At 40.8% G+C, this 27,052-nt stretch overlaps 2 protein-coding genes across 2 annotated transcripts; both read left to right on the top strand.

The window, feature by feature from the left end:
• The first annotated feature begins 524 nt into the window (after positions 1-524).
• On the top strand, positions 525-12,603 carry LOC118357498 (leucine-rich glioma-inactivated protein 1-like). Its single transcript, XM_035734647.2, has 8 exons — positions 525-954; positions 1,185-1,256; positions 1,903-1,974; positions 2,069-2,140; positions 6,534-6,605; positions 6,761-6,930; positions 10,834-10,998; positions 11,175-12,603. The coding sequence occupies exons 1-8, from the start codon at positions 764-766 to the stop codon at positions 11,993-11,995; spliced, it is 1,635 nt and encodes a 544-aa protein (XP_035590540.1). The 5' UTR covers positions 525-763; the 3' UTR covers positions 11,996-12,603.
• A 247-nt stretch (positions 12,604-12,850) lies between these two features.
• Positions 12,851-22,898, top strand: slc35g1 (solute carrier family 35 member G1). Its single transcript, XM_035734646.2, has 3 exons — positions 12,851-14,336; positions 18,410-18,581; positions 18,686-22,898. The coding sequence occupies exons 1-3, from the start codon at positions 14,057-14,059 to the stop codon at positions 19,476-19,478; spliced, it is 1,245 nt and encodes a 414-aa protein (XP_035590539.1). The 5' UTR covers positions 12,851-14,056; the 3' UTR covers positions 19,479-22,898.
• Positions 22,899-27,052: the final 4,154 nt, after the last annotated feature.

The raw sequence follows: 27,052 nt of genomic DNA, 5'->3' as shown, positions 1-27,052 counted from the left end.
AGCTTGCAGGGATTTGTAGTCTTGTGTGAAGTCTACTTCGATGCTAATTAGCTTTTTCAAATCTGAGTGTATATAGAGCCAATTATTTTGATAAGTCACATTGTCAGAGAAATGTACATGGTTATGAAAACGTTACGTCAGGGTTAGCCTATACGAAACACAGCCCTTGTTTTAAGTGTTTCTAAAGTCCCCTATGGAAAAAAATGAATGGTGGAAAAACAATTGGAACCATTTTCCTGTTCGACAGCTACGTTTTATGGGTACTAGGACACCTCCACTGTGGGGCTCCATACCACCTAGTCATAAAATAAGCGCAGCTCTCTGAGCTCTCTCTCCAGGGACTGAGGCTTTCATCGTTTCTTATATATATGCACAAGCCAAATAGATGCTCAGTCAGACCTTCATAATAAAACACAGAGCCAACCTAGTTACAAAAATATACAATATAAAATTGTGTAGCCTACATTGTGTACATTTTCACTTTTGGAATGACAACGTATTTTGGAGGATTTGAATCCGTCCAACGATCGGTGACGTTTGCCGTATTTTCCCTGTCCTGCATTTACATACTGCGCCTTGCAGAACGAATCTTTTGGATGAGTGCCTGGTCATTGAGATACAAGCTGCATGCATCACTGCATAACTCGAAGCAAATACAGACATTCAAGATTGGACATTGAAACATTTTAAGTTTGGATATTTAATTGAGGTTCATGTTCAGAAATCTTCGACGGACTGGTTGTCACCAGAGAGCACCAAAAGGATGGGATATGGAAACAAAACCCTGAAAGAATGCACGGTCTTGCTTTGCGTCGCCACCATCCTGCTTTTAGCGGAGAGCAGAAGAGTGAAGCAACCTAGATGCCCCGCATCTTGTACGTGCACCAAAGATAATGCATTGTGTGAAAATATAAGATCGGTCCCTCACAGCTTTCCACCTGATGTCTTTTCCTTGTAAGTGCTTGGAATTAAATATTGTAAATTATTTAAATAATAATATTGGCAATGGCATTATGATGGGGATATCGTATGATCTCTCTTTTGTCGAGTATTAGGAACATGTTGAATGGAATAAATAACACCGCAAACCAAGCAGCTAATTTAAATAATGTACGGCTACAATCAAATTAAATGGTTAATATATTATCAATAACGTGAATATTTTCTACCATGTTTCTATTCAGATCTTTTCTCAAATCAGGATTCACCCAAATCACTGGAGGAAGCTTCTTACACTCTCCAGCGCTGCATCTTCTGTGAGTTTTGACGTTACTAAACGATGTTTTATAATATACGTTAACATGATGGGCCATGTGCATTAACAAAGCACAGTTCTGCTCCCTCAGAGGAAGAGCAGGATTATGTAATAACACACTACATGAACTCAGTGGGGCGTAGGATATTGGCTGCTTCGCTGAAATAAAAACTGCCCAATGAAATGAAACCAAAAACTTTTCTCGGGAATACTGTTACTCCACTGCAGTAAATCGATTGTCTGAGGACCCACCCATATCTCACCATGATAGGCTACAGTGTGAAAACATTTCAGGAAAACATGCATTTGTGGCATGGTGGTTTCCCTCATGCCTAATGATGCAAAATGAGTCAAGAGTTTGTGGGCAATATGAATAATACTGAATAGGCTATGTTATGACAAGTTATGTTGGGACCACATATGTTATTGTTATAGGCTTGTGAAACAGAGTTGTTTTGGAAACGCAGAGTAAGAAAACATTACAAGTGTGAACAGAAGGAAAATGAAAATTAAATTGAAGTGGTTCACATTTTTTTAGCAGTGGGTTGCTTGGAAACTCAACCACAATTTGAAATATTTATATTCAAGTGTGAGTAAAAGCAAAAAATGTTATAGAAATTATGGAATGTAAACTATTTTCTTAACAGCCTATTCACTGCCAACACATTTGACTCAATTGATGAGGATGCATTCCTTGGTCTACCACATCTGGAGTACCTGTGAGTTGTACTCTCTCTATTGGATACGATCCTCAAATGCATCATATGATGATTAAATCTCAAAATATGTTATTAAATGTTAACTCATTCACAGGTTTATCGAAAACAACAAAATTGCAACAATATCACAATATGCATTCCGGGGCCTAAAAGCAGTTATACACCTGTAAGTATAAGAATGTCCTTTTTTACTTGATTTACAATCCGAAATCATGGAAAATGTGTTAGAACAATGGACTTGTGTCATTTGCATATTGTGTTAACCATACTTGAACATTTGTCGAGTCACAAGCTAGTCTCAAATTGAGTCTCAAGTAGAAGAGTCGAGTCTCGAGTCAAGTCCAAGACGTGCATTCTTAGTCACACGTTTTTTATTAAGTCAAGTCTCAAATCACAAAAAAAAATCAAAAAAAATATCTATACATGCAATAACTTGTTCAAATACTTGTCAATTGAGGCTACCAGACATTCCTTTTCAATATTTTGTCAACAACACATTTTGATGATGTAATAATTAATTTTAACAACAATTTCCAAATGCAAGATTCAAAAGTAAATTATGCATTTCAAGCTATATTGACTTACCAAAAGATCCGTAGGCCTATGCTAGTAATTGTTGCTTGATGCCACATTGCGGGCGAGATTGCAAAGTAAACAGTTAGCCTAATATTTTTGATCACCGAACAATTTTGGAGCTGCATATGACAATCCAACGCACCCGATCCTATAGTTTACAGCAAATCATAGGTTCTCAAACTTTTTGACCCGCAAGCTTTGAAACACTCATTTTTAGAGATTGCGGATCAAAGAGTTTGTGAACCTATGAACGAGCGAACATATTGCTGATTTGCGTCAAATTGTAGGGAGAGGATTGCCATACAGGCAGTTCCAAAAATTGTTTGGTGATCACGTACAAGCACGCGCACGCACACAGGTCGAACAAGCGCGCACAATCGCTGCGCGAATGTTGTATGTCATTACAGCCGTAAACGGTGATGCATTTTTTTAAAACGCAATATTCACAAATAAACGATGTTTTCCACCAGCATTTTGAGCTGAACGTCATTCATGTTTGCAATGTCACCGCCTACCTGTAGCCTATTGTCAGGATAATTCTATACTCCTATTCATTTACCAATTCAATTATGTTACCCTCAGTCTGTTTTATCAGGATTTGTAAGATACTGATAGAAACGAAAACAGACCGAGACCCAGTCTACCAAAATTAAATGTTTATTCACGGGAACGTTCTGAAGTCAAGAATACAAATCAATTCATTTTATACTGACTTCTCATGCCCACACATACACACAAACCTACGTACACACAAACATAAGCATACACATGTTCTGCTACGCACACACTGTCTGTCTCACTTCCCAGCCGACAGAGATAGTGACTTTGTCCTTGAGATGTACTCCCAGTTCTCTCCCAAATCTCTAGTCAGGTCGGCACCAAGCTCAAGACAGTCTGTGTTTGAAATACCATAAAGACATATTGTTTTGACCTAATTCTGACTATGACTACACATTTATTGATTATGATTTCATACATTATAATAAATTCCATACAATTATATGTTTCAGGGCGGAATATTCTAATCATTCAATTAACAGACAATTCTCACCTATCACCTATGCAGTGGAGGTTGAGGATCAGTTGGAAGGCATGGTCTGTCTGTCGCCTTTTTCTTCCTTATAAATATTGTGATTTATTTTATATGTTACATCTTCATCCTATAAGTATTGAAGGAAGTCCTAGGTTAGTTATGTTTTGTCATTCATTTTGTGGGACACAAATATAACCAGGAGCCACCACTGAGGTATATAATTCACAAAACCAATGCCTATCATCTGAAATATGAAAATTAACAATTAAATCACCAGGTAGCCTATTGTTCTGGCAAAGATCCGTTGCAGATTGCTAAACTGTATTTTACATGGATAATATGAACACAGGCTACTCAGTTTTTTGACAAACAAAACCAGAGAAAATGAAACAAGCGTTTTATGGTCACTAATCGGGTAATGTGCCTTTGCTCGCCAATGCTGATGTCTGGTCATTGGTCAAACGTCTCTGGCTGCATGGAGAGTAAGTGTCCCACAAAATGAATGACAAAACATTACACAACCTGGCCAGATTATTTCAAGTCATCAGTCTCAAGGTAAAGTTGAGTTCCACGTCTTGAGTTTCCAAATCCAGTCTCAAGTCATCAAATTTGTGACTTGAGTCAAAGTCATGTGACTCTAGTCCGCACCTCTGTTGCTTTTCCCATGGTGCATAGCATTATCAAAACCATTGTTCACCCTAGGTACATTCAAATATTAAGCAAATGTACCTCAGTTGTATTATTGTGAAAACTGCATATGATGCAAATCCTATTTCAGTGATGTTAAGCAAGGTTAGCCTCCCTCACTTCTGCCATATCAAGTTGCCAAAGGACACTGTGGTGGGTCTATGTAAACTTGGTGACCTCACTGACTGGGAATACTTCCAGTTTTCACAACAGAATATTTGCTAATAGGGGAGACCGGGGATGGTTGTAACACTTTATTATATATACAAACTGCAAATGCATGGTGTTGTCTTAAATACAAGGAGTGAAGTGTTACAATCTACCCCATGATCTGGGTTAGTTGTAAAAGTGCTTGGGGTGAATTGTAACAGATTGAAAAAGTTCATAAATCATGACATGCAACTAATTGTTGAACGCCTTCATTGAGACCATGAGAGCAACATTGCCATGTTTAACATTTTGTTTGGCAGAAATAATAATACATATAAATAATACAAATGTTAATTTTTTAAAACTTTTTATCTAGGCATGTTATTTAACCCTCCACTAAATGGTCTTTCTCAACCAGACAACAACTAGGCTAAACTAAACACCTGAACATTTCTGGTGTGTGTGTGATTGTATGTTGAGCATTTAATCAGTCACAGTTGCGACAGTGGTACAGGCTTGGTGCCTCCATAATTTGCATTCCTAGCACTGCAACCACACCTCCTCGGACTTGGAATTGTTAAAGTGCTCCCTGCACTCCATGCAGACGTTTTCCTCGATGAAGGAATCTGAATCTTCTGGTTCAATCTGCTTTATTTTGTATTTTTTTTCTGAAGCAGGACAGTTTTTGTTGTTGTTTGGTGTGGTTTGTTTTGGCTTGCTTCTTTCGATTTGTTTTTCTTTTAGGAAGAGCAACATTTGTTTTGGGTTGAAATCAGAAGAGTAATCAGGCGTTTCCACCTGGCCTAGAGAGTTGGCCTGGAAGGCAGTTGGAAAGGTGGCCTAGAAGGCAGCTGGAGAGGTGGCCTGGAAGGCAGCTGGAAAGATGGCCTAGAAGGCAGCTGGATAGGTGGCCTGGAAGGCAGCTGGAGAGGTGGACTGGAAGGCAGCTGGAGAGGTGGCCTGGGAGGCAGCTGGAGAGGTGGCATGGATAGCAGTGGGCACAGCGGGCATAAATCAGCTGCCTTCAAGAGATACTCTTGACAACTTCTGCTCCTGCTCGTCAACGAAGACCCTGTTTCCACTACGGTAGCCTACAAGCTCTCTCGACCCCTTCTCCAGTGGTTTCTTTCTCTCTTTGCAGAATCTGCACAGCATCACATGACATATGCCATACAACTTTGCAACTGATCTGATTGATTCCCCCTGCTCTGTTACATCATTTTACGTTATTTTCAAAGTGTGGAGATGTACTCCCCTGTCTGTCTTTCTTTTCCATGATCTAGGCATGCTGAAAGTAAAAGAAAACATGTACCAAAAACATCCAGTTTTAGTCGGGGTTAATTGTAACATGTTACAACTAACCCTGACCCTCGCAGCCATTAGCTAGCTTCCATTTTAGCTAAATGTTAAAACTTTACCATTGCTAACTTGCATCAAATATCTCTACACAGACTGGTTATAAACCTGATATAAGTTCGGTGAATGAAGATACACTTTTATACAATCACAAAAACACATTCGGTCAAAATAATGACTTTCTTACCTCAAAATCAGATTTCTGTCAATAGAATTTGCAGAGTTTATCACAGTGACTTGCTTTTTCAAATAAGGATTCAGCACTAAACTGAGCATGTGCACAGTGAATCATATGATTCTACCTCACCCCTGATTGGAGGAATTGCAAGTGTTACAACTGTCCTGTGTCACCACCATCCCGTTTCCCCTACACTCCTTTGTATAGAAAAAAAAAGACAAACGTGAGTGGACATATACGTTTGCTGAATCTTTATTCTAAGAATGTATCGCCTTTCACTATTTTCAGTAGATTGTCTGAGTGTACTGTGTACTCTTGACAATCGAATTATAACCATGAACAATATGTCCTGGGGTGCAAAACAAAACATGATATCTGCTCTGTGACCTCTCCTCCTTACTCATTCTGGACCGAAGTGACAGTCAGGGCCCACCCAGTGACAGGGGGAAACATAATGCTGAGTTCCAAGAACAACTCTTTTTGGAAGTCAGACACAATGTATTGTGTTGATTCAGGACATACTGTATTTTGTGGTCTAAAACACAATGTTTTCCTTTTTCACAATTTTTTTAAAATCAGGAGCCTGGCCTATAATAACCTGGGTACATTACCCAAAGATGTTTTCAAGGGCATGGATGCTTTGGTGAAAGTGTGAGTATTTTTTCTTTTCTTCACATAACCAGCCTCTTAATCTGCAACATCGCCATCTAAAGTGCACTTATGTAAAACAAAAAAAAGTGTTTTATTTTCATTCAAAATATTCAGGTTTTGATTTATGCATATACTGTGTTAACCTGTTTTACCAGGGATCTGAAAGGGAACAACCTGGAATGTGACTGCAAACTAAAGTGGCTGGTGGAGTGGATTCATACCACCAATGCGATGGTTGATCAGATCCTCTGCAGTGGGCCCACGCTTTTTCAAGGGAAACTGATCAACGACCTTGTGCCCGGGTCTTTTGACTGCATAACTGCAGGTGATTGGTGCAATTATTTAAAATAAAATAAAATGTTATTTGTCACATGCGCCGAATACAACAGTGAAATGCTTACATACAAGCCCTTAATCAACAATGCCGTTAAGAAAAAGACATGTTATTAAGGAAAAAATAGACGAGTAAAACATAAGAAATAAAGAAATAAAACCACCTTCCGGAGACTCCTGAAACCCCACCTCTTTAAGGAATACCTAGGATAGGATAAGTAATCCTTCTCACCCCCCCCCCCTTTAAGATTTAGATGCACTATTGTAAAGTGACTATTCTACTGGATGTCATAAGGTGAATGCACCAATTTGTAAGTCGCTCTGGATAAGAGCGTCTGCTAAATGACTTAAATGTAAATGTAAATGTAAAAGTAACAAATAATTAAAGAGCAGCAGTAAAATAACAATTGCGAGGCGATATACAGGGGGTACCGGTACAGAGTCAATGTGCTCGGGCACAGGTTAGTCGAGGTAATTGAGGTAATATGTACATGTAGGAAGAGTTAAAGTGACTGTGCATTGCACACCTTGCAATGTTAATCTCCTTAACCACTGCTGCTTCATGCAATTCAGCAGTGGCCATTACACAATAGACTCAAAGACTGTAAATTAATTACAAGTCAGAATAAAGTGAAAATGATAACACTAATACTGTAAATGCAGACCCTCCTACCTCTCGAGAGTGTTGATGTATATATTCCACCTCAGGCCTACTACAACAACAAGCTGCAACTGTACAAGGCTGCTTTTCTTGTTGCCAGTAATTTTATTTCCGTGTCACTAAGACACTTGATTCCCAACTTCTATGAACACGTCTCCTTTGCCACTAAGGGCGTTAAAGTCCTAGACCACTGTTACTCAACCCACATGCAAGCATACAAGGCCCACCATGATCCCCCTTAGGCAAATCAGATCATGACTCATGCTTCCTGTTTACAAACAGAAGCCCAAACAGGAAGTACCCGTGACGCTTTCCGTGGACATTTATTTACAATGACGGTAGATAAATGATACCCAAAGCGGAAGCTATAATGCAGGACTGCTTTCCTAGCTCTGACTGGAATATGTTCTGGGACTGCACCAATAGCATCAACGAGCTGGCAACCACAGTCACCGGCTTCATCAGGAAATGCATTGCAGACGCTTTCCCCACAGTGAAGGTTTGCTGCTTCCCCAATCCGCTACAACCTCCGCAAAGCCATCAAACAGACAAAAGGACAATATGGGAATCCTATTACACCGGCTCTGACACTCGACGTATGTGGCAGGGGCTACAGTCCATTTCGGATTACAAAGGAAGGCCTAGCCGTGATCTGCCCAACGATGCCTCTCTACCAGACGAACTCAATGCATTTTATGCACGCTTCGATAAAAACAACACCAAGCTGTGCAAGAGGGCCCCCGCCATTTCATTGGACTGGGTGATCTCGCTCTGAGGCCGACGTGAGTAAAGCTTTTAATCTGTTCAATACTCGCAAGGCCACGGGGCAAGACGGTTCTCATAACGTCTGGCATCTTCACAGTCATTTTCAACCTCTCCTGGTCCCAGTCTGTAATCCCCACGTCTCAAGCTGACCACCATCATTCCTGTTCCCAAGAACTCAAAGGCTACCTGTCACAATGACTATGGCCCTGTAGCACTCACATCTGTAATCATAAAATGCTTTGAAAGGCTGGTCATGGCACACATCAACTCCATAATCCCAGACACCTTAGTCCAGGTGTCTCCAAAAGGTAGATCGCAAGCTACCAGTGGCTCGTAGCCCACCTACAGTGCATTCGTAATGTATTCAGACCGCTTGACTTTTTCCAAATTTTGTTACGTTTCAGCCTTATTCAAAAAAGTATTAAATGATTTATGTTTATCTTCAATCTACACAAAAACAGGTTTTTCTACATTTTTGCATTATTTACTAAAAATAAAAAACAGAAATACATTATTTACATAAGTATTCAGACCCTTTGCTATGAGACTCAAAATTGTGCATCCCGTTTCCATTGATCATCTTTGTGATGTTTCTACAACTTGATAGAGGAGTCCATCTGTCGTAAATTAAATTGATTTGATATGATTTGGAAAGGCACACACATGTCTATATAAGGTCCAACAGTTGACAGTGGATGTCAGAGCAAAAACCAAGTCCACAGGTTGAAGGAATTGTCCGTAGAGCTCCGAGACAGGATTGTGTCGCGGCACAGATCTGGTGAAGGGTACCAAAAAATGTCAGCAGCATTGAAGGTCCACAAGAACCCAGTGGCCTCCATGATTCTCAAATGGAAGAATTTTAGAACCACTAATACTCTTCCTAGAGCTGGCCGCCCTTGCCAAACTGAGCAATAGGGGGAGAAGGGCCTTGGTCAGAGAGGTCACCAAGAACCCGATGGTCACTCTGATAGTGGTCCAGAATTCCTCTGTAGATATGGGAGAACCTTCCAGAAAGACAAACATCTCTGCAGCACTCCACCAATCAGGCATTTATGATAGAGCGGCCAGACGGAAGCCACTCCTCAGTTAAAGGTACATGACAGCCCACCTGGAGTTTTCCAAAAGGCACCTAAAGGACTCTCAGACCATGAGAAACTCTGGTCTGATGAAACCAAGATGAAACCTTGCACCGTTCCTACGGTGAAGCATGGCGGTGGCAGCATCATGCTTTGGGGATGTTTTTCAGTGGCAGGGACTTGGAGACTAGTCAGGATCGAGGAAAAGATGAACGAAGCAAAGTACAGAGAGATCCTTGATGAAAACCTGCTCCAGAGCGCTCAGGACCTCAGACTGGGGAGAAGGTTCACCTTCCAACAGGACAACGACCAGCCAAGACAACACAGCAGTGGCTTCAGGACTAGTCTCTGAATGTTCTTGAGTGGTCAAGCCAGAGCCCGGACTTGAACCCAATCGAACATCTCTGGAGAGACCTGAAAATAGCTGTGCAGCGACGCTCCCCATCTAACCTGACAGAGCTTGAGAGGATCTTCAGAGAAGAATGGGAGAAACTCCCAAAATACAGGTGTGCCAAGCTAGTAGCGTCATACCCAAGAAGACTCGAGGCTGTAAACGCTGCCAAAACATTTTTAAAAATATTGTGTATTTATTCCTCGTGTTATTATTTATTATTATTATTTTATTTCTCTCTGCATTGTTGGGAAGGGCTCGTAAGTAAGCATTTCACTGTTAGTTTATGAAGCATGTGACAAATTCGATTTTATGCTTAGTCTAATACAGTGAAAACAAACTTAACGATACCAAAAACGTTTTAGTCCAATCAACGTTGCTAAATAACATGTGGCAGTCCATGGTATTGATTTCTGCTTGTGTGTGTGTGTGTGTGCACCGTGCGAGCAAGAAGAAAAAACATGTTGACTCACCCTACTTGTACATTAGATGAATGTCCAGGGCTGACTCTAGCCTTTTGGGTACCCTAAACTAGAGTTGGTTGCCCCCCCCCCCCAGAGCGATTTCCTTCCTCTCCGGCAACGGAGTTAGGAAGGACTCCTGTATCTTTGTAGTGACTGGGTGTACTGAAACACCATCCAAAGTGTAATTAAGAACTTCACCATGCTCAAAGGGGTATTCCATTTTTCTTCCACTTTGACATTAGAGTATTTTGAGTGGACAAGAAAATGACAATTTAATCCATTTTAGTCTCACTTTGTAACACAAACAAATGTGGAAAGAGTCAGGGGGTGTGAACACTTTCTGAAGGCACTGTATTTGCATTCTTGTGTTCAACTTACATCATACTTCTTGTTTTTTTATTCCATTTTCTATGATCTACATTATTATTGCTTCATTTTTGGGAAATAGCTCTCAAGTAAGAATTTCACTGTACTGTCTTACACCGGTTTTGCACTTGGCGAATAAACATTGAAACATTACATCTGTTTTGTATTGCAGAGTTTGCCTCTTATCAGCCACTGATGTTTGAGTCCATTTCAGTGGAGTCCTTTACCTTTGGTATGGATACGTTTGTTGTGTTTGCTCAGCCGTTTACTGGAACGTGCAGCTTCCTGGAATGGGATCACGTTGAAACTGTTTTCAGAGCCTATGACAGCATTCAAAGTGAGCAATGTTTATTTTATATCACGAGATGTCGAAATGATATGCCATGAATACAGTGTCATACTATATCTTGTGCATCCTAAAATGTATAGTGTATATGTATTTAGTGTTTCTCGCAAATGTTGACTTCATGTTCCTATGTTCTAATACTTTGTTTTTTGGTCCTTGTTTTACAGGTACATCCACTGTGGTATGCAAACCCATGGTGATTGATAATCAGCTGTTCATCTTCGTAGCCCAGCTCTTTGGTGGCTCTCACATTTACAAGCGGGACATTTCAGCCAACAAATTCATCAAAATCCAGGATATTGACATCCTAAAAATCAGGAAACCTAATGACATTGAGACTTTCCTCATAGACGGTGAGTCCTTCTTCGTGATCGCCGACAGCTCCAAGGCCGGTTCTACCACAGTGTACAAGTGGAACGGCTATGGGTTCTACTCTCACCAGTCCCTCCATCTCTGGTACCGTGACACAGACGTGGAGTACCTGGAGATCTCTGGAAAGCCCCATCTGATCCTAGCCAGCAGTTCCCAGAGGCCTGTCATCTACCAGTGGAGCAAGAGTCTGAAGCAGTTTGACAGGCGCACTGATATCCCCGAAATGGAGGACGTGTATGCGGTCAAGCACTTCAAGGTGAAGAGTGATCTTTTCATCTGCCTGACGCGTTTTATTGGGGACTCCAAGGTGATGAGGTGGGACGGCGCCATGTTCAAAGAGGTACAGACAATGCCTTCGCGGGGCTCCATGGTCTTCCAGCCAGTCTCCATCGGCAACTGGCAGTACGCCATCCTCGGCAGCGACTACTCCCTGACGCAGGTGTATCAGTGGGATTTGAAGAGGGGTGAATTCGTTCACTTCCAGGACCTGAACATCCAGGCACCAAGGGCATTCTCTGTGGTGTCCATTGACAACAGAGAGTTTCTGCTGGCCTCCAGCTTTAGAGGGAAAACTCAGATATACGAGCACATAATGATTGACCTGAGTAATAATTAATTAATGAAAACAATTAAGGAGTGTGTAGTTGATAAATGCAGTATCACTGAACACTGGAGGGGATGACTATACTGTAGGGCTATATGCATGATATAGTCCACTAATAAGAATTCCTGATGAATGCCTTGCTAGAAACATCTACTGTATCCCTTTCTTTCACAGCACTCTCCTTCTTTTCTTCCTCGTAGACAAAGCAATTATTGACTGACTGCAACTAAGCCCTACACTACGACAATAGCTGTGCTTTAGGTAAAGAAAATAACGAGAATACATTCAAATGTAACTCAAATGTTAAATTGAACATTTAATTGATGAACAATTTGCCAAATAAAATGTTTACGTTTTTATAATGAGCCAATTAATTTATACGATACCGCATTTTGTATGTAGAGGGGACCACTCCAATCATGTTATATCTTTCATATGGAGCTAGTTTTAGATTTTGAAATGACATTTTGAATTTAACCTAATGTAGGCCAAGATATATAACTGCAATACTACAAAAAACATGTGTATTCTAATCTGTAGTAAAAGTGTCTTTTGTTTTTAATTTAGCTGTATTTTATGTATAGTAGGCTAGTAATAAACACATTTCATAAAACCATAAATGCGTTATCTTCATGTCCTTGTTTAATAAAACACCACAATTGCATTAGCCTACACTAGTGGCGGCTGGTGGGAGGAGCTATAGGAGGACGGGCCCATTGTAATGGCTGGAATGGAATAAATGGAACAGTATCAAACGTATGGAAACTGTTTGATCCTGTTCCAAAAACTCCTTTCCAACCATTACAATGTGCCCATCCTCCTATAGCTCCTCCCACCAGCCTCCACAGGCCTACACATATTCAAATCTTGATCATTCTATAACAAGAACAGCACTTTAGTTTAGTACCCCAATGATGTCCACTAGGCGGTGGCCCGTTCCTGTAGGTTCATGCTCTACAACATCCGCAGAGTACGACCCTGCCTCACACAGGAAGCGGCGCAGGTCCTAATCCAGGCACTTGTCATCTCCCGTCTGGATTACTGCAACTCGCTGTTGGCTGGGCTCCCTGCCTGTGCCATTAAACCCCTACAACTCATCCAGAACGCCGCAGCCCGCCGCAGCCCTTCCCAAGTTCTCTCACGTCACCCCGCTCCTCTGCTCTCTCCACTGGCTTCCAGTTGAAGCTCGCATCCGCTACAAGACCATGGTGCTTGCCTACGGAGCTGTGAGGGGAACGGCACCTCAGTACCTCCAGGCTCTGATCAGGCCCTACACCCAAACAAGGGCACTGCGTTCATCCACCTCTGGCCTGCTCGCCTCCCTACCACTGAGGAAGTACAGTTCCCGCTCAGCCCAGTCAAAACTGTTCGCTGCTCTGGCCCCCCAATGGTGGAACAAACTCCCTCACGACGCCAGGACAGCGGAGTCAATCACCACCTTCCGGAGACACCTGAAACCCCACCTCTTTAAGGAATACCTAGGATAGGATAAAGTAATCCTTCTCACCCCCCCCCCCTTAAAATATTTAGATGCACTATTGTAAAGTGGCTGTTCCACTGGATGTCATAAGGTGAATGCACCAATTTGTAAGTCGCTCTGGATAAGAGCGTCTGCTAAATGACTTAAATGTAATGTAAATGTAATTCTTTCATATTTTTTGAATAAGGTGAAGGTTGAACCGTTTTTTGAACGAGACCGGTATTTAGGGTAACGTTTTGGTTGGCCAACTGGCTTGCCCCTTACCGGTATGTCATTTGCTTGAGCGCGGCTAGGGATCCATCTTTTGACAAATTAACGTCAAAAGTATTTTTTTTGTGCATTTTAACTACCCCTAACTCTTTTCCTACCCCAAAACGAATTATCCTAACCTGCTACCAAAAGATCCTTTCTAGCCATGACCCCGGGGGAGCTGCCCACTGGAGCTGTCCCCCGTGGTTAAAGTAACTATTGCATGCTACTACAGTGGCCACTAAGGTTACATATTAAACCGGTCTGACAACTCACTCACCCTCAGACATAAAGGGTGTAAAATACATCCAAGACATGCTCACCTGTTGCAGTTGCATTTTACAATGGGGGATTTGAAGCACAGTAATAGTATAGACGACAGAGTTCTATCGGCCGTTCCCCTTAGACAGGGGGACATTAAAGTTGTATTTCACAAAGTTGGCGATGACGACGACGATGAACACACTACTGAGAGGATTAATTTACAAAGTAACAGTCATGAAGAGGCAAGGACTAGAACAGTGGAAAGCAGTGCGAAGCAAAGAGTATGTCCTCCCTTGTGTTGTAGAATTGGCGGCGGCGGAGATCCCATCTCAACGGACCCAGGAGACACAGTTGTCAAAGGTAGTTTTCAAGCTAAAACTAGAGATCATTTATATAATTTATCTAGCTATCTTTAGAGGTCTACCAACGTAACCACTTGAACACACTTGTTTGCGGTTTATTAACACAGTCCATTTTATGACTGGATCTGCTTCCATCTAGGTAAAGTTGTATGACCTTTTGAGGTAGATGGGAATGAGAAATTATAACCAGCGGAGTAGCCAATGACGACCCCGTAGCAGCACGTTATGTAACGGACCTAATCGTGGTTCTATAATTACTATACTGGTAATAAACATTGCCTCACGAACTCTTTCAGATTAAACTAGCTAATAGCCTACATTGCATCATTGTGGCCGCTTCACCCCCACTTTAATCTGTTTGATTGTGAATTTTTGAATAGTAATCCGTTTAAACATTTCCCACCAGGATTAATTATATGATGTAGCTCAAACCTCTAGGATGGTGGGCATTTATTTAAAAACATGTAACATTAGTTTCTCCCTTATAATTTAATAGGCAGGGAGGGGTCTCCAACCTTGTCTATCATTTTTTATAACCTTTTCTACTTAAATGTGTAGTAGCTACTTATTTATATTTTTATATATAGCTTTCAAATAGGAACATTCTTGTCTTCTTCTCTACCCTGCAACTCTTCCCTCTTCCCCGGTAACAAGAGGTTGCTCTGTTATACCTGGTAAGATACACTAAGTGTACAAAACATTAAGAACAACTGCTTTTTCCATGACAGACAGACCAGGTCAATCCAGGTGTAAGCTATGATCCCTTATTAATGTCACTTGTTAAATCCACTTCAAGCTGTGTAGATGAAGGGGAGGAGACAGGTTAAAGCAGCATTTTTAAGCCTTGAAAGAATGGAGAATGTGTGCCTTTCAGAGGGCGAATGCCATTCACTGAAATCAAATCAAATCAAATCAAATGTTATTTGTCACATACACATGGTTAGCAGATGTTAATGCGAGTGTAGCGAAATGCTTGTGCTTCTAGTTCCGACAATGCAGTAATAACCAACAAGTAATCTAACTAACAATTCCAAAACTACTGTCTTATACACAGTGTAAGGGGATAAAGAATATGTACATAATGGGAACGGGAAAGACAAAAGATTGAAGTGCCTTTGAACGGGGTATGATAAGTAGGTGCCAGGCACACCGGTTTGGGTGTGTCAAGAACTATAATGCTGCTGGGTTTTTCACGCTCAACAGTTACCCGTGTGTATCAAGGATGGTCCACTACCCAATGGACATCCAGCCAATTTGACAACTGTGGGAAGCTTTGGAGTCAACATGGGCCAGCATTCCTGTGGAACGCTTTCGACACCTTGTAGAGTCCATTCCCCAGCGAATTTAAGCTGTTCTGAGGGCAATGTTTTGTACACTCAGTGTAATGGCTAATAAACGGCATTTGGAATGACAGGCCCCATAAAATAATCTTCTGTGTTTTCCCAAATTCTGTTTTCAGTCAAAAATCCTGGTATGGGACTTTTCTGTTATTTACTCTCATATTACACTTATTCATAGAGAAACTACAACAATTGATGTGCGTTAGAGACCTCTCTAACACCCAGGAAGCTCTCCCATTCACCAGCTCTGCAAGTGTTATAATATCAACATACATTCTGTACTCAACAAATATGTTTCACTGATCAACTATCTTCCTTTACTCCCGTTACGGCCAGTACAGTGCCTTCAGAAAGTATTCATACCCCTTGACTTAATACATTTTTTGTTGTGTTACAAAATGTTCTCACCCATCTATACACAATACCCCATAATGACTAAATGAAAACATGTTTTTAGACATTTTTGCAAAATGTATTGAAAATTAAATACAGTCTCATTCACAAGTATTCACACCCCTGAATCAATACTTTGTAGAAGCACCTTTGGCAGTGATTACAGCTTTGAGTCTTTCTGGTTACGTCTGTAAGAGCTTTCCACACCAGGATTGTGAAAGAATTTCCCATTATTCTTTTCAAAATTCTTCAAGCTTTGTCAAATTGGTTGTTGATGATTGCTAGACAACCATTTTCAGGTCAAGTAGATTTAATCAAAACTGAAACTTGTATACTCCGGAACATTCACTGTCTTCTTGTGTTTTAGGTTATTGTCCTGCTGAAAGGTGAATTCATCTCTCAGTGTCTGGTGGAAAGCAGAAAACCAGGTTTTCCTCTAGGATTTTGCCTGTGCTTAGTTCCATTACATTTATTTTCTATCCTGAAAAACTCTGCACTCCTTAACAATTACAAGCATACCCATAACATGATGCAGCCACCACTATGCTTGGAAATATGGAGGTTGGTACTCAGTAATGTGTTTGTTGGATTTGCTCCAAACATAATACTTTGTATTCATGTCAAAAAGTGAATAACTTGCCACATTTTCTGCAATATTACTTTAGAGCCTTGTTTCAGTCAGGGTGCATGTTTTGGAATATTTGTATTCTGTACAAACTTCCTTCTTTTCACTCTGTCAATTAAGTTAGAATTGTAGAGTAACTACAATGTTGTTGATTAATCCTCAATTTTTCCTATCAGAGCCATTCAACTCTGTAACTGTTTAAAGTCACAATTGGCATCATGGTGAAATCCCTGAGAGGATTCCTTAACTGAGTTAAGAAGGACGCCTGTATCTTTGTCGTGTATTGATACACCATCCAAAGTGTATTGAATAACTTCACCATGCTCAAAGGGGTATTCACTGTCTGCTTTTTTATTTTTAGCCATCTACCAATAGGTGCCTTTCTTTGCAAGGCATTGGAAATCCTCCGTGTTAGGCCAATGCTAGGCCAATTGTATTGGACTCCCAATCACGGACAGTTTTGATACAGCCTAGATTCAAACCCTGAGATGCCTTAGTCACTAGTGCGCGATGGCACAAGAACATCCCGGCCAAACCCTCCCCTAACCCGGACGACGCTGGGCCAATTGTACACCGCTACTCGAACCAGGATCTCTAGTGGCACAACTAGCACTGCGATGCAGTGCCTTAGACCACTGCACCACTTAGTAGGCCTCAAAACATCTTAATTTAATACATGTTAAATGCAGGCTGGAACAAAACAAAATGTGGAAAAAGTCAAGGGGTGTGAATCATTTCTGAAGGCACTGGTATGTATGTACTTCCAAAAAAGGTCTAAATAAAAATGTACAAGAAACCGAAAAAAAAAAATGCATATGTAATTCACATATTTCTGCCACACACACGTCGGAGGTCTACAACAGCTCAATACAATGGTGGTGCCGAAGAGGCATTTTTTCTGTTGTTTATAACGCTTGCAGAGCTGGTGAATGGGAGTTTGAATCTGAGCTTCCTGGGCGTTCGAGAGGTCTCTCAGACAGAGATACTGGGGCAACTGACCTGGTTACATACAAATAGCCAGCTATACAGCCTAGCTAGACGTGCACACCAAACAGACAGGAAATATTGCTGGAAATTAATTGGCAGACTGTGTTACGTACAGTAGGTGCGCTGCGAGCTACTGGTAGCTTGCAATCTACCTGTTGGAGACCCCTGATTTAAGGTATGATTACAAAATGGGAAAGAATGAGCACCTACAGTGCCCACAGGGTGTTAATCAAACTCACAAGGAAGTCTAACAATGGTGTTGTCTGTTCTCAGATGAGTAATGCTCTTCTGCATCCTTCCACACTGTTTTCCATATATCTAGTCAGTACAGGCTAAAATGGCCCCTTCTTATACTTCCTGTTCAATTTGAGTCTCCCTCCATTTAGGGGACATTGGTTCATTGCCCTCTTTCTATGTTGACAATAAACATGGGTAATCAGTAGGTACAGTGTGTGACAGGCCAACTCCCAGGTAGATAGATATATCTAATAATATTCAACACCTAAAATCACTGTGCAGCTTTCAATTTGTCAAGAAGCTGCCAGTAACTAAGCTTTAGCAGGGATTCTTTTCAACGAAGTGGCATTTGATATCACATTTGAGTACTGTACCTCTTCCCCATCTCAGACAAACAACCATTAAATTACTTCCCTCTTAGTAGGTTAATGTTCAGTTCCATTCAAGCTATTTTAACCAGTTCATGTGTCCTTCTCCCTCTGTCCTCAGAGAATAAACATTGTCCAGGACTGGGCCTGTTTTATGGCCTGCTGGCAACAGTATTCTTCTCCATTATAGCTCTTCTGGTGAAGACAATAGATGGAGTCCATGCTGTAGAAATCAGTGCCATTCGCTGCTTCTTCCAGATGCTGTTTGTGATGCCTATGCTTATCTATTACAAGTAAGTTATTACATAACTGTATTTATACTATATTGGACCACTTGACCCCTTGAACCTTGATAATCCCATACAAATATTTAACCTATCAATTTTCTGTTTTTCAGGACTGGCTTCCTTGGACCAAGAGACAAGCGGATCTATTTGGTGATGAGAGGGTTCTTGGGTTCCAACGCCATGATCCTATTGTTCTATGCAGTTCAGCAGATGCCCCTGGCTGATGCAACAGTCATCATGTTCAGCAACCCAGTGTTCACCGCCTTGTTAGCCTGGATCTTCCTCAAAGAGAAATGCACAATTTGGGACTGTGTCTTCACTGTGTTCACACTGGCTGGTGTCATAATGATAGCCAGGCCTCCCTTCATATTTGGTGCTCGCAGAGAGGGAATAGAGGGAGACTACACCAATCATCTCAAGGGGACTATTGCAGCCTTCGGTGGAGCGTTAGGAGCAGCCTGCACTTTAGTTATACTCAGGAAAATGGGCAAAAGCGTCCACTACTATCTGTCTGCGTGGTACTATGCGGTCATTGGTTTCATTGACTGTGTCATCACTTTGTTTATACTTGGTGAATGGACCATTCCATTCTGTGGGAGAGACAGGTGGATCCTTATGCTGATAGCAATCCTGGGTATTGCTGGCCAAACGTTCCTCACCAAAGCACTTCAGATTGAGAAGGCCGGCCCTGTGGCCTTGATGAGGACCGTTGACGTGGTCCTGGCCTTTATTTTCCAGTTCTTTTTTTTCAACCGTAAGCCCACCATGTGGAGTCTCGGTGGGGCATGTTGTGTGGTCGTCAGTACCTGTGGTGTGGCTCTAAGGAAGTGGTACAGCAACACACACCCAAGAAAAAACCGTGAACCACGCATCAGACAAATATTTGATTCCAGGAATAAATGAAAGGTTATCAATTAATATGATGTTAATGTTTAGCAGACAAGAGTGTTATGTAAACCAAAGAAGCAATATTACATCCAAATGTTACTGTGAGGTTTTGAGCACAAAACTGGAAATGTTTTAGTATTTACATCAACACACTTAGAAAAGAGGGTTCTTTGGTAAGGGTGATGGTTCTATGTGGAACCATAAGGACTCAAAATAACCATTTGAGCTCTTCAATGGTTCTTTGCCGTTCAGAAAACGGTGCTTTAATCTTTTAGTGATAATTCAAATGTAGGGGAGGTGGCTCATTCTAATATTTTGGGGCCTGGTTTTTTCACAGCTCTTTTTGTGCAGCCGAGAGTGAGTGTCATTCCAGTTGACATAATCTGTTGTATTGTGTCATTGCATGTTAAATATGACTGGCCAGTAATAGTGTCTTGTGAGAGACTTATATAAGGCCTCGTGTCAACGGTTGACTAAATCTCAATTATCTCCTCAGGGACCACCCAGCCGGTCCAGAGCTAGCACACCTGATTCAACTTGTAAATTAACACAATATTAACATGTTATTTTAAAGGTAATATAATATGGCTAACCCCCTTTATAGCACCATAAAGGTTTCATTTAGAACCTCATGAACATGTTTCTTTATAGAACCTTCAAAAAGGGTTCCACTTATGGTTACAAGACAAATTACCCTTATTTGGCAGTGGCACTATATACGGTGCCTTCAGAAAGTATTCATACCCCTTGACTTATTCCACAATTTGTTGTGTTACAGCCTGAATTCAAAATCGAAACCCCATAATGACAAAGTGAAAACATGTTTTTAGAAATATAAGCAAATTGATTGAAAATCAAATACAGAAATCATTCATTTAACATAAGTATTTACACTCCTTTGCTATAACACTCCAAATTGAGCTCAGGTGCATCCAATTTCTTTTGATCATCCTTTAGATGTCACTACAACTTGCATGTCTGAGCAGAAACTATACCAAGAAGTCAAAGGAACTGTCCATAGATCTCTGAGATATAAAGAAAAATATGGAACTACCCAGACTCTGCCTAGAGCTGTCCGTCTGACCAAACTGAGCAAACAGGCAAGAAGGACCTTGGTAAGGCAGGTGACCAAGAACCCAATGACCACTCCGATAGAACTACAGTTCCTTGGCTGAGATGGGAGAACCTGCCAGAAGGACAACCGTGTCTACAGCACTTCACAAATCTGGGCTTTATGGGAGTGTGGCCAGACTGAAGCCACTCCTGAGAAAAAGGCACGACAGCACACCTGGAGTTTGCCAAAAAGGCAAGTGAAATACAAAAATATTCTGTGGTCTGATGAGACAAAAATTAGAGTTTTGGCCTAAATGCAAAGCGCTAAGTCTGGAAAAAACAGAAATAACTCATCACACATTGAACACCATCCCTACCGTGGAGCATGGTGGTAGCAGCATGCTATGGGGATGCTTTTCAGCAGCTGTGACTGGGAGACTGGTAAGGATAGAGGGAACAATTAATGGAGCCAAATACAGGCAGCTCCTTGATGAGAACCTGCTTCAGAGTGCAAACAACAGACTGGGGCAAAAATGTACATTCCAACAGGACAAATGACCCAAAGCATACAGCAAAAGCAATGCTGAAATTGCTTCAGAACAAGAATGTGAAAGTCCTTGAGGCCCCCAGCTAAAGCCCAGACTTGAATCCCATTGAAAATGTGTGGAGAGACTTGAAGATTGATGTTCACCACCACTCTCCATCTAACAGAGCTTGAGAAAATCTGCAAGGAAGAATGGGAGAAAATCCCCAAATATAGATGAGTATGTCTGTATCAGCTTTGCACAAGACGACTCAAGGCTGTAATCATCACCAAAGGTGCTTCTACAAAGTATTGACTCCAGGGTGTGAATACTTATGTGAATTAGATATGTCTGTATGTCACTTTCAAATACATTTGCAAAAGTTCTAAAAACATGTTTTCACTTTGTCATAGTGGGGTATTGTGTGTAGATGGGTGAGAAAAAATATAAATTTAATCCATTTTGATAACACAACAAAATGTGGAATAAGTCAATGAGTATCAATACTTTCTGAAGGCACTGTAGAAGCATTTTTGCACGTGTACTGAGGTTAATCAGCTAAGCTTATATTAGCATATATTTCTATTTGAAATGGGCTGATGTCCTTTATTTTAATACACTGCTGGTCAGAATAGTTTATTTGTGGAAATGTTAAGTGTGACATTATTTTTTACAAAATGCAAAGATTTTCAAAAGATTTGCTTTGTGTGTCACAGCTAGCAATAATATTTTGTTGACCCAACGAGTAAGCAGCATAGAGAGATGACTTTATGCATCTCACATTTATGCTGCCTACAGTAGTTAAATAGTATAATGGAAACTTGACATTTACAGTACAAATAGCTTTATGATAGTATACCACAGAAAACAACTTGTTGTGCCTTCCTTTTTTAATTTGACCTTCATTTAACTAGGCAAGTCAGTTAAGAACAAATTCTTATTTTCAATGACGGCCTAGGAACAGTGGGTTTAACTGCCTGTTCAGGGGCAGAACGACAGATTTGTACCTTGTCAGCTCGGGGGTTTGAACTTGCAACCTTCCGGTTACTAGTCCAACACTCTATCCACTAGGCTACCCTGCCGCCCCAAATGTGTACTACTAATTTAGAACTATTCACTTGACTTTGCACATTTCTGTCACATACCGTGTCAGTTGTGATGCTTTGTACATGTGTTATACTCCTAGTTATGCCAGCGTGACTGCTGTTTTATAGTATGTATTTATCAATAGAAATCAAATACATATTTCTCTATCAAAAGCACTTTCTCAGACTGATTGAATGTATGACTGGTTTATCAAATATGTGGCAAAAATGCTTCTTAACATTAACTGTGTTCAATCATTTTCTTGTAGGTCTACATAAATTGGTTATAACAACAGTATGAACAATTTAAATGAACCATTTAATTGTTCAATGTAATTATGAGCCTACTGTGCCCTGCTCTTTCATATATTGTTTCTACAACTTGAAATAACTTAACTTCTTTATGGGACCATAATTCACAACGTGTTTGTCCTCAATTAAGGTGGACACAGAGACATATAGGATATCTAAACCTTTGTGTGGTTCATGTTCGATTTGATTTGATTGATACGGATTTGATTGACACTGAAAAGTTGGATGCATTTGCACAAAGGAGAGAGCATAACAGATTCGTTTTTTTAAACTTCTTTTTTGACAGTTGAACAGAATGTTACCACCTTCATGCCTTGCTAAATCCTTTCTTAACTATGTAATTATTATATTACTATTTCAGATTGTTTTATTGGAGTTAAGGATTACTCTAAAAGTTGTATATTCATACACAATGCCAGATGTCATTTTTTAATTCTAAAATAAATGACATATTCATTTCACCTATGTGTCTTGATCTCTTGAACTAAGGACGTTTTCCGTTTTCCATTTGATCATACATGAGCATGGCTGCAATTCCTGTTGTGATTTAACAGATCGGACAGAATGATGTTTACGCCAATGTTGCACACAGTTGTTCCAACCTGGCTAAACAAAGTAGTCAGTTATGAACAATGGTAGAAACAAGACGACACTATAGCTTTTCACAAAACACTGAGTCAGAGCCTTTCAGAGTAGTACCTCTAAGGGGAACCATTGTCATATTACCCTGCGTTTGAGGTTTTGGACTTTGCCATGACCTTTCCATGGTTCTCCCTTGACCCTTCATTGAACAACAACGCTTGTGTATTGTTGTATTGTAGATGGGACAGATAACTTGATATGGTATAGATTATTTTTGCTGTGTAACCCATGTATAAAATGTGTAGCCAGCAGAGGGCAGAAGGAACTTTAAAATCATGCAATGTGTTCAGATTAATGATGTATATAAACTCTGGATTGCAGATACTATTCACTGAATAGCAGGCTAGTGATTGCTTTGCAATGCTTGCAGTTAGCCACTGATTCCTTCCAAACCAGTCATTGTTGAATTTGCGATTGTATTCTCAGTTTCTGGGTCTCTTTTCCAAGCTTAAAATTATAAACATTCCACATTGGCCATGCTGTCAATCCAGCATGATTTATGCTGTGCTCAAAACAACTGTTAACTCAGAATTGGGAAATCTGACTTCAGTGAGTTCAAGACAACTGGGAACTTGGGAAAAAACTAGCTCAGACTGGGAAAATACGTTTTGAACGGTCATCCAACTCAGAATTGTAAGTCAGGAACTCAGGCCTCTTTCTAGAGCTACGACCTGAAGATCACTGACTAAAATTGCCACTGATGTAATCTCCCTGAGGAGGATGAGCTGGCCGATCAGCAGCCTAGAGGAGGGATGAGCTAGCCAAACACTACTTGCATGAATATTTTTAATGACTAGTATACGCCAACAGAAAAGATGCTTTTTAACATACTTATAACAATTTTTTGGAGGGAAAACTATTTATCTCAAGGGAAATTACTTCGAAGCCACCAGTCAGCCATATTGGCACTCTCTAGTAGAGCAGTCCCCTATAGAAATGTATGGAATTCTACAGTATTTCAATTAAATGTTTCAAGGACAAAATTACATGTATTTAAGTATTGTTTTGATATAGTGGGGACAGTAACATTAGAAGAAAAAAAAATTAAGGAACATTTTTAGGTTTAGCTCACATAATATAATGTAAAAGTATGCATTAAGGTGTCTTTAATGGAATAAACATGTCAGAAACTAATGTAGACATTAATAAATGTATTTCTATAGCTTCCAAAATATTTTTTACAATTCAGGAGTGCCAAGATGGCTGCGCTGTGGCTTCAATACTGTCACGCCTTGGTCTTAGTATTTTCTTTCTTTATTTGGTCAGGCCAGGGTGTGACATGGGTTATTGTGGTGTGTTTTTTGTCTTGGGGTTTTGTGGGGTGTCTACGTAGTCTATGGCTGCCTGAGGCGGTTCTCAATCAGAGTCAGGTGATTATCGTTGTCTCTGATTGGGAGCCATATCTAGGCAGCCATATTCTGTGAGTGTTTCGTGGGTGATTGTTCCTGTCTCTGTGTTTGTTGTCACAAGATAGGCTGTATAGGTTTTCTCGTTTCGTTTGTTGTTTTTGTATCGTTCATTTTTCATTAAAGAACATGAGTAACCACCACGCCACATTTTGGTCCGACTCTCCTTTGACGGAAGAAAGCCGTTACAAATACAGCGCCCCTGTCAGTCATCCCGGGTTTATACACATCATTGGTTCAACAAACTCCTCATGCATAGATTTTTTTCTAAACAATTTAAACATATGGGTAACATTAATTTGCTTATGCCTGTGTAGTAACACTAATTACTTTGGTAACATTGTTAATGCATAATAATGTAGTTATAGCTTTGCAATTGCATACCGGTTTATGTTATTACACAAGCGGAATAATTGAAACAGTCCCCGCTGTGTAATTGCAATTAAAATGCTACTGAAGTGGTATGTGTTAATAAAATAGGTAGGCTTAAATAGCATATTCATCTTGTTTTAAACTTAATAAAAGTTAAGCAATTATCTTTAAAAGAACTACTGAACAAAAAGGTGAACAATAGCAGTGTTGTGTCTTTTGCAGAGATCTCCACCATCTCCTTTGTGGTAAATTATCTGTCATGATATTGCCTTACACTCATGTTGCAAAATAACTTGTGGACATGAATTATGAAAGCCCCATCAAGTCTTTTATACATGTGTATCTGACTCATGCTGCAGTTTTACAGTCAATTGTGAAGAATCTGGTTTAATTGGTGAACTGAAATAAAAATATTTATGGTAAGTCAGTTGAATTTAATGTGCCAATTTGATTGGGAGTTGAGGGCTTGCGCTGCACATTCCTCCTGGATGGCATACAAGTTCCTTTCAGAGGAGGATAATGGAAAACAATCTCACCGTTTCCAGGTTAACATAAGTGCAGCTGACAACTAGCAATATTTTGGGAAGTGGTTAGATGAAATATGACTCCCTCCCTCCCAGTCTTCTCCATCCATCCACACACACATATGCACACACACATATGCACACACACATATGCACACACACATACGCACACACACACACACACACACACACACACACACACACACACACACACACACACACACACACACACACACACACACACACACACACACACACACACACACACACACACACACACACACACACACGCCAGAGGTGCGTTCAGTTAGATATTACATTTTCTACATTGAGTAGTAGTTTGTACTGAATGCAGGGGCGCAACATTCACTGAAATTTCATTTTGGTCGCCCCCAGTTTTAACATTGGAATGTGATACAAAGCGTGGCTCCGGGGTGCTTTAGGACACCACAGAGCGTGCTGACAGGCTGTGTGAAGGCAAAGCTTCTGGATGGCTGGCTGGACCAGCATGGGAGAGTTGAGCATGGTTCAGTGTGTACGTGTTGCACTCTTTCACCGAGTTGTAAAGGTAGCAAAACAGAAACGGCCTACTCTTTAGTTGACTGATGACCTTTGCTTCCTTGGGCACAGGGACTATGGTGGTCTGCTTGAAACATCCAAGTATTCCAGACTGGATCAGGGAGAGTTTGAAAATGTCAGTGTAGACACTTGCCAGTTGGTCCACACATGCTCGGAGTACATGTCCTGGAAATCCGTCTGTCCCCACAGCTTTGTGAATGTTGACCTGTTTAAAGGTCTTGCTCACATTGGCTACGGAGAGCATGATCACACAGTCATCCGGAACAGGTAGTGCTCTCACGCATGGTTCAGTGTTGTTTACCTTGAAGCAAGCATAAAAGGCATTTAGCCCATGAGAAGGCTCAGATGGGCAGCTCACAGCTGGGTTTCCCTTTGTAGTCTGTAATAGTTTGCAAGCCCTGCAACATCTGACGACGTGTAGTAGGATTCAATCTTAGTCCTGTACTAACGCTTTGCCTGTTTAATGGTTCATCTGAGGGCATAGCGGGATTTCTTATCAGCATCCAGATTAGTGTCCCGCTCCTTGAAAGCAACAGCTCTAGCCTTTAGCTCGGTGCGGATGTTGCCTGTAATCCATGGCTTCTAGTTGGGATATGCACGTATGGTCACTGTTGGGATGACTTCGTCGATGCACCTATTGATGAAGCTGATGACTGAGGTGGTATACTCCTCAACTTCATTTGATGAATCCCGGAATATATTCCAGTCTATGCTAGCAAATCAGTCCTGTCGTGTAGCATCCGCGTCATCTGATCACGTCCATATTGAGTGAGTCACTGGTACTTCCTGCTTTAGTTTTTGCTTCAAAGTAGGAATCAGGAGGATAGAATTATGGTCAGAATTGCCAAATGGAGGGTGAGGGAAAGCTTTATATGTGTGTGGTGTAAAGGTTGTCTCGAGTTTTCTTTCTCACTTTGGTTGCACATGTGATATGCTGGTAGAAATGAGGTCAAACAGATTTAAGTTTGCCTGCATTAAAGTCCCCGGCCACTAGGAGTGCCACTTCTGGATGAGCATTTTCTTGTTTGCTTATGGCCTTATACAGCTCATTGAGTGTGGTCTTAGTATCAGCATCTGTTTGTGGTGGTAAAT

This window comes from Oncorhynchus keta, chromosome 24, assembly GCF_023373465.1.
Source record: "Oncorhynchus keta strain PuntledgeMale-10-30-2019 chromosome 24, Oket_V2, whole genome shotgun sequence".
Lineage (NCBI taxonomy): Eukaryota > Metazoa > Chordata > Actinopteri > Salmoniformes > Salmonidae > Oncorhynchus > Oncorhynchus keta.
The sequence above is the reverse complement of the archived record's forward strand: the minus strand, read 5'-3'. Positions and strand labels throughout refer to the sequence as shown.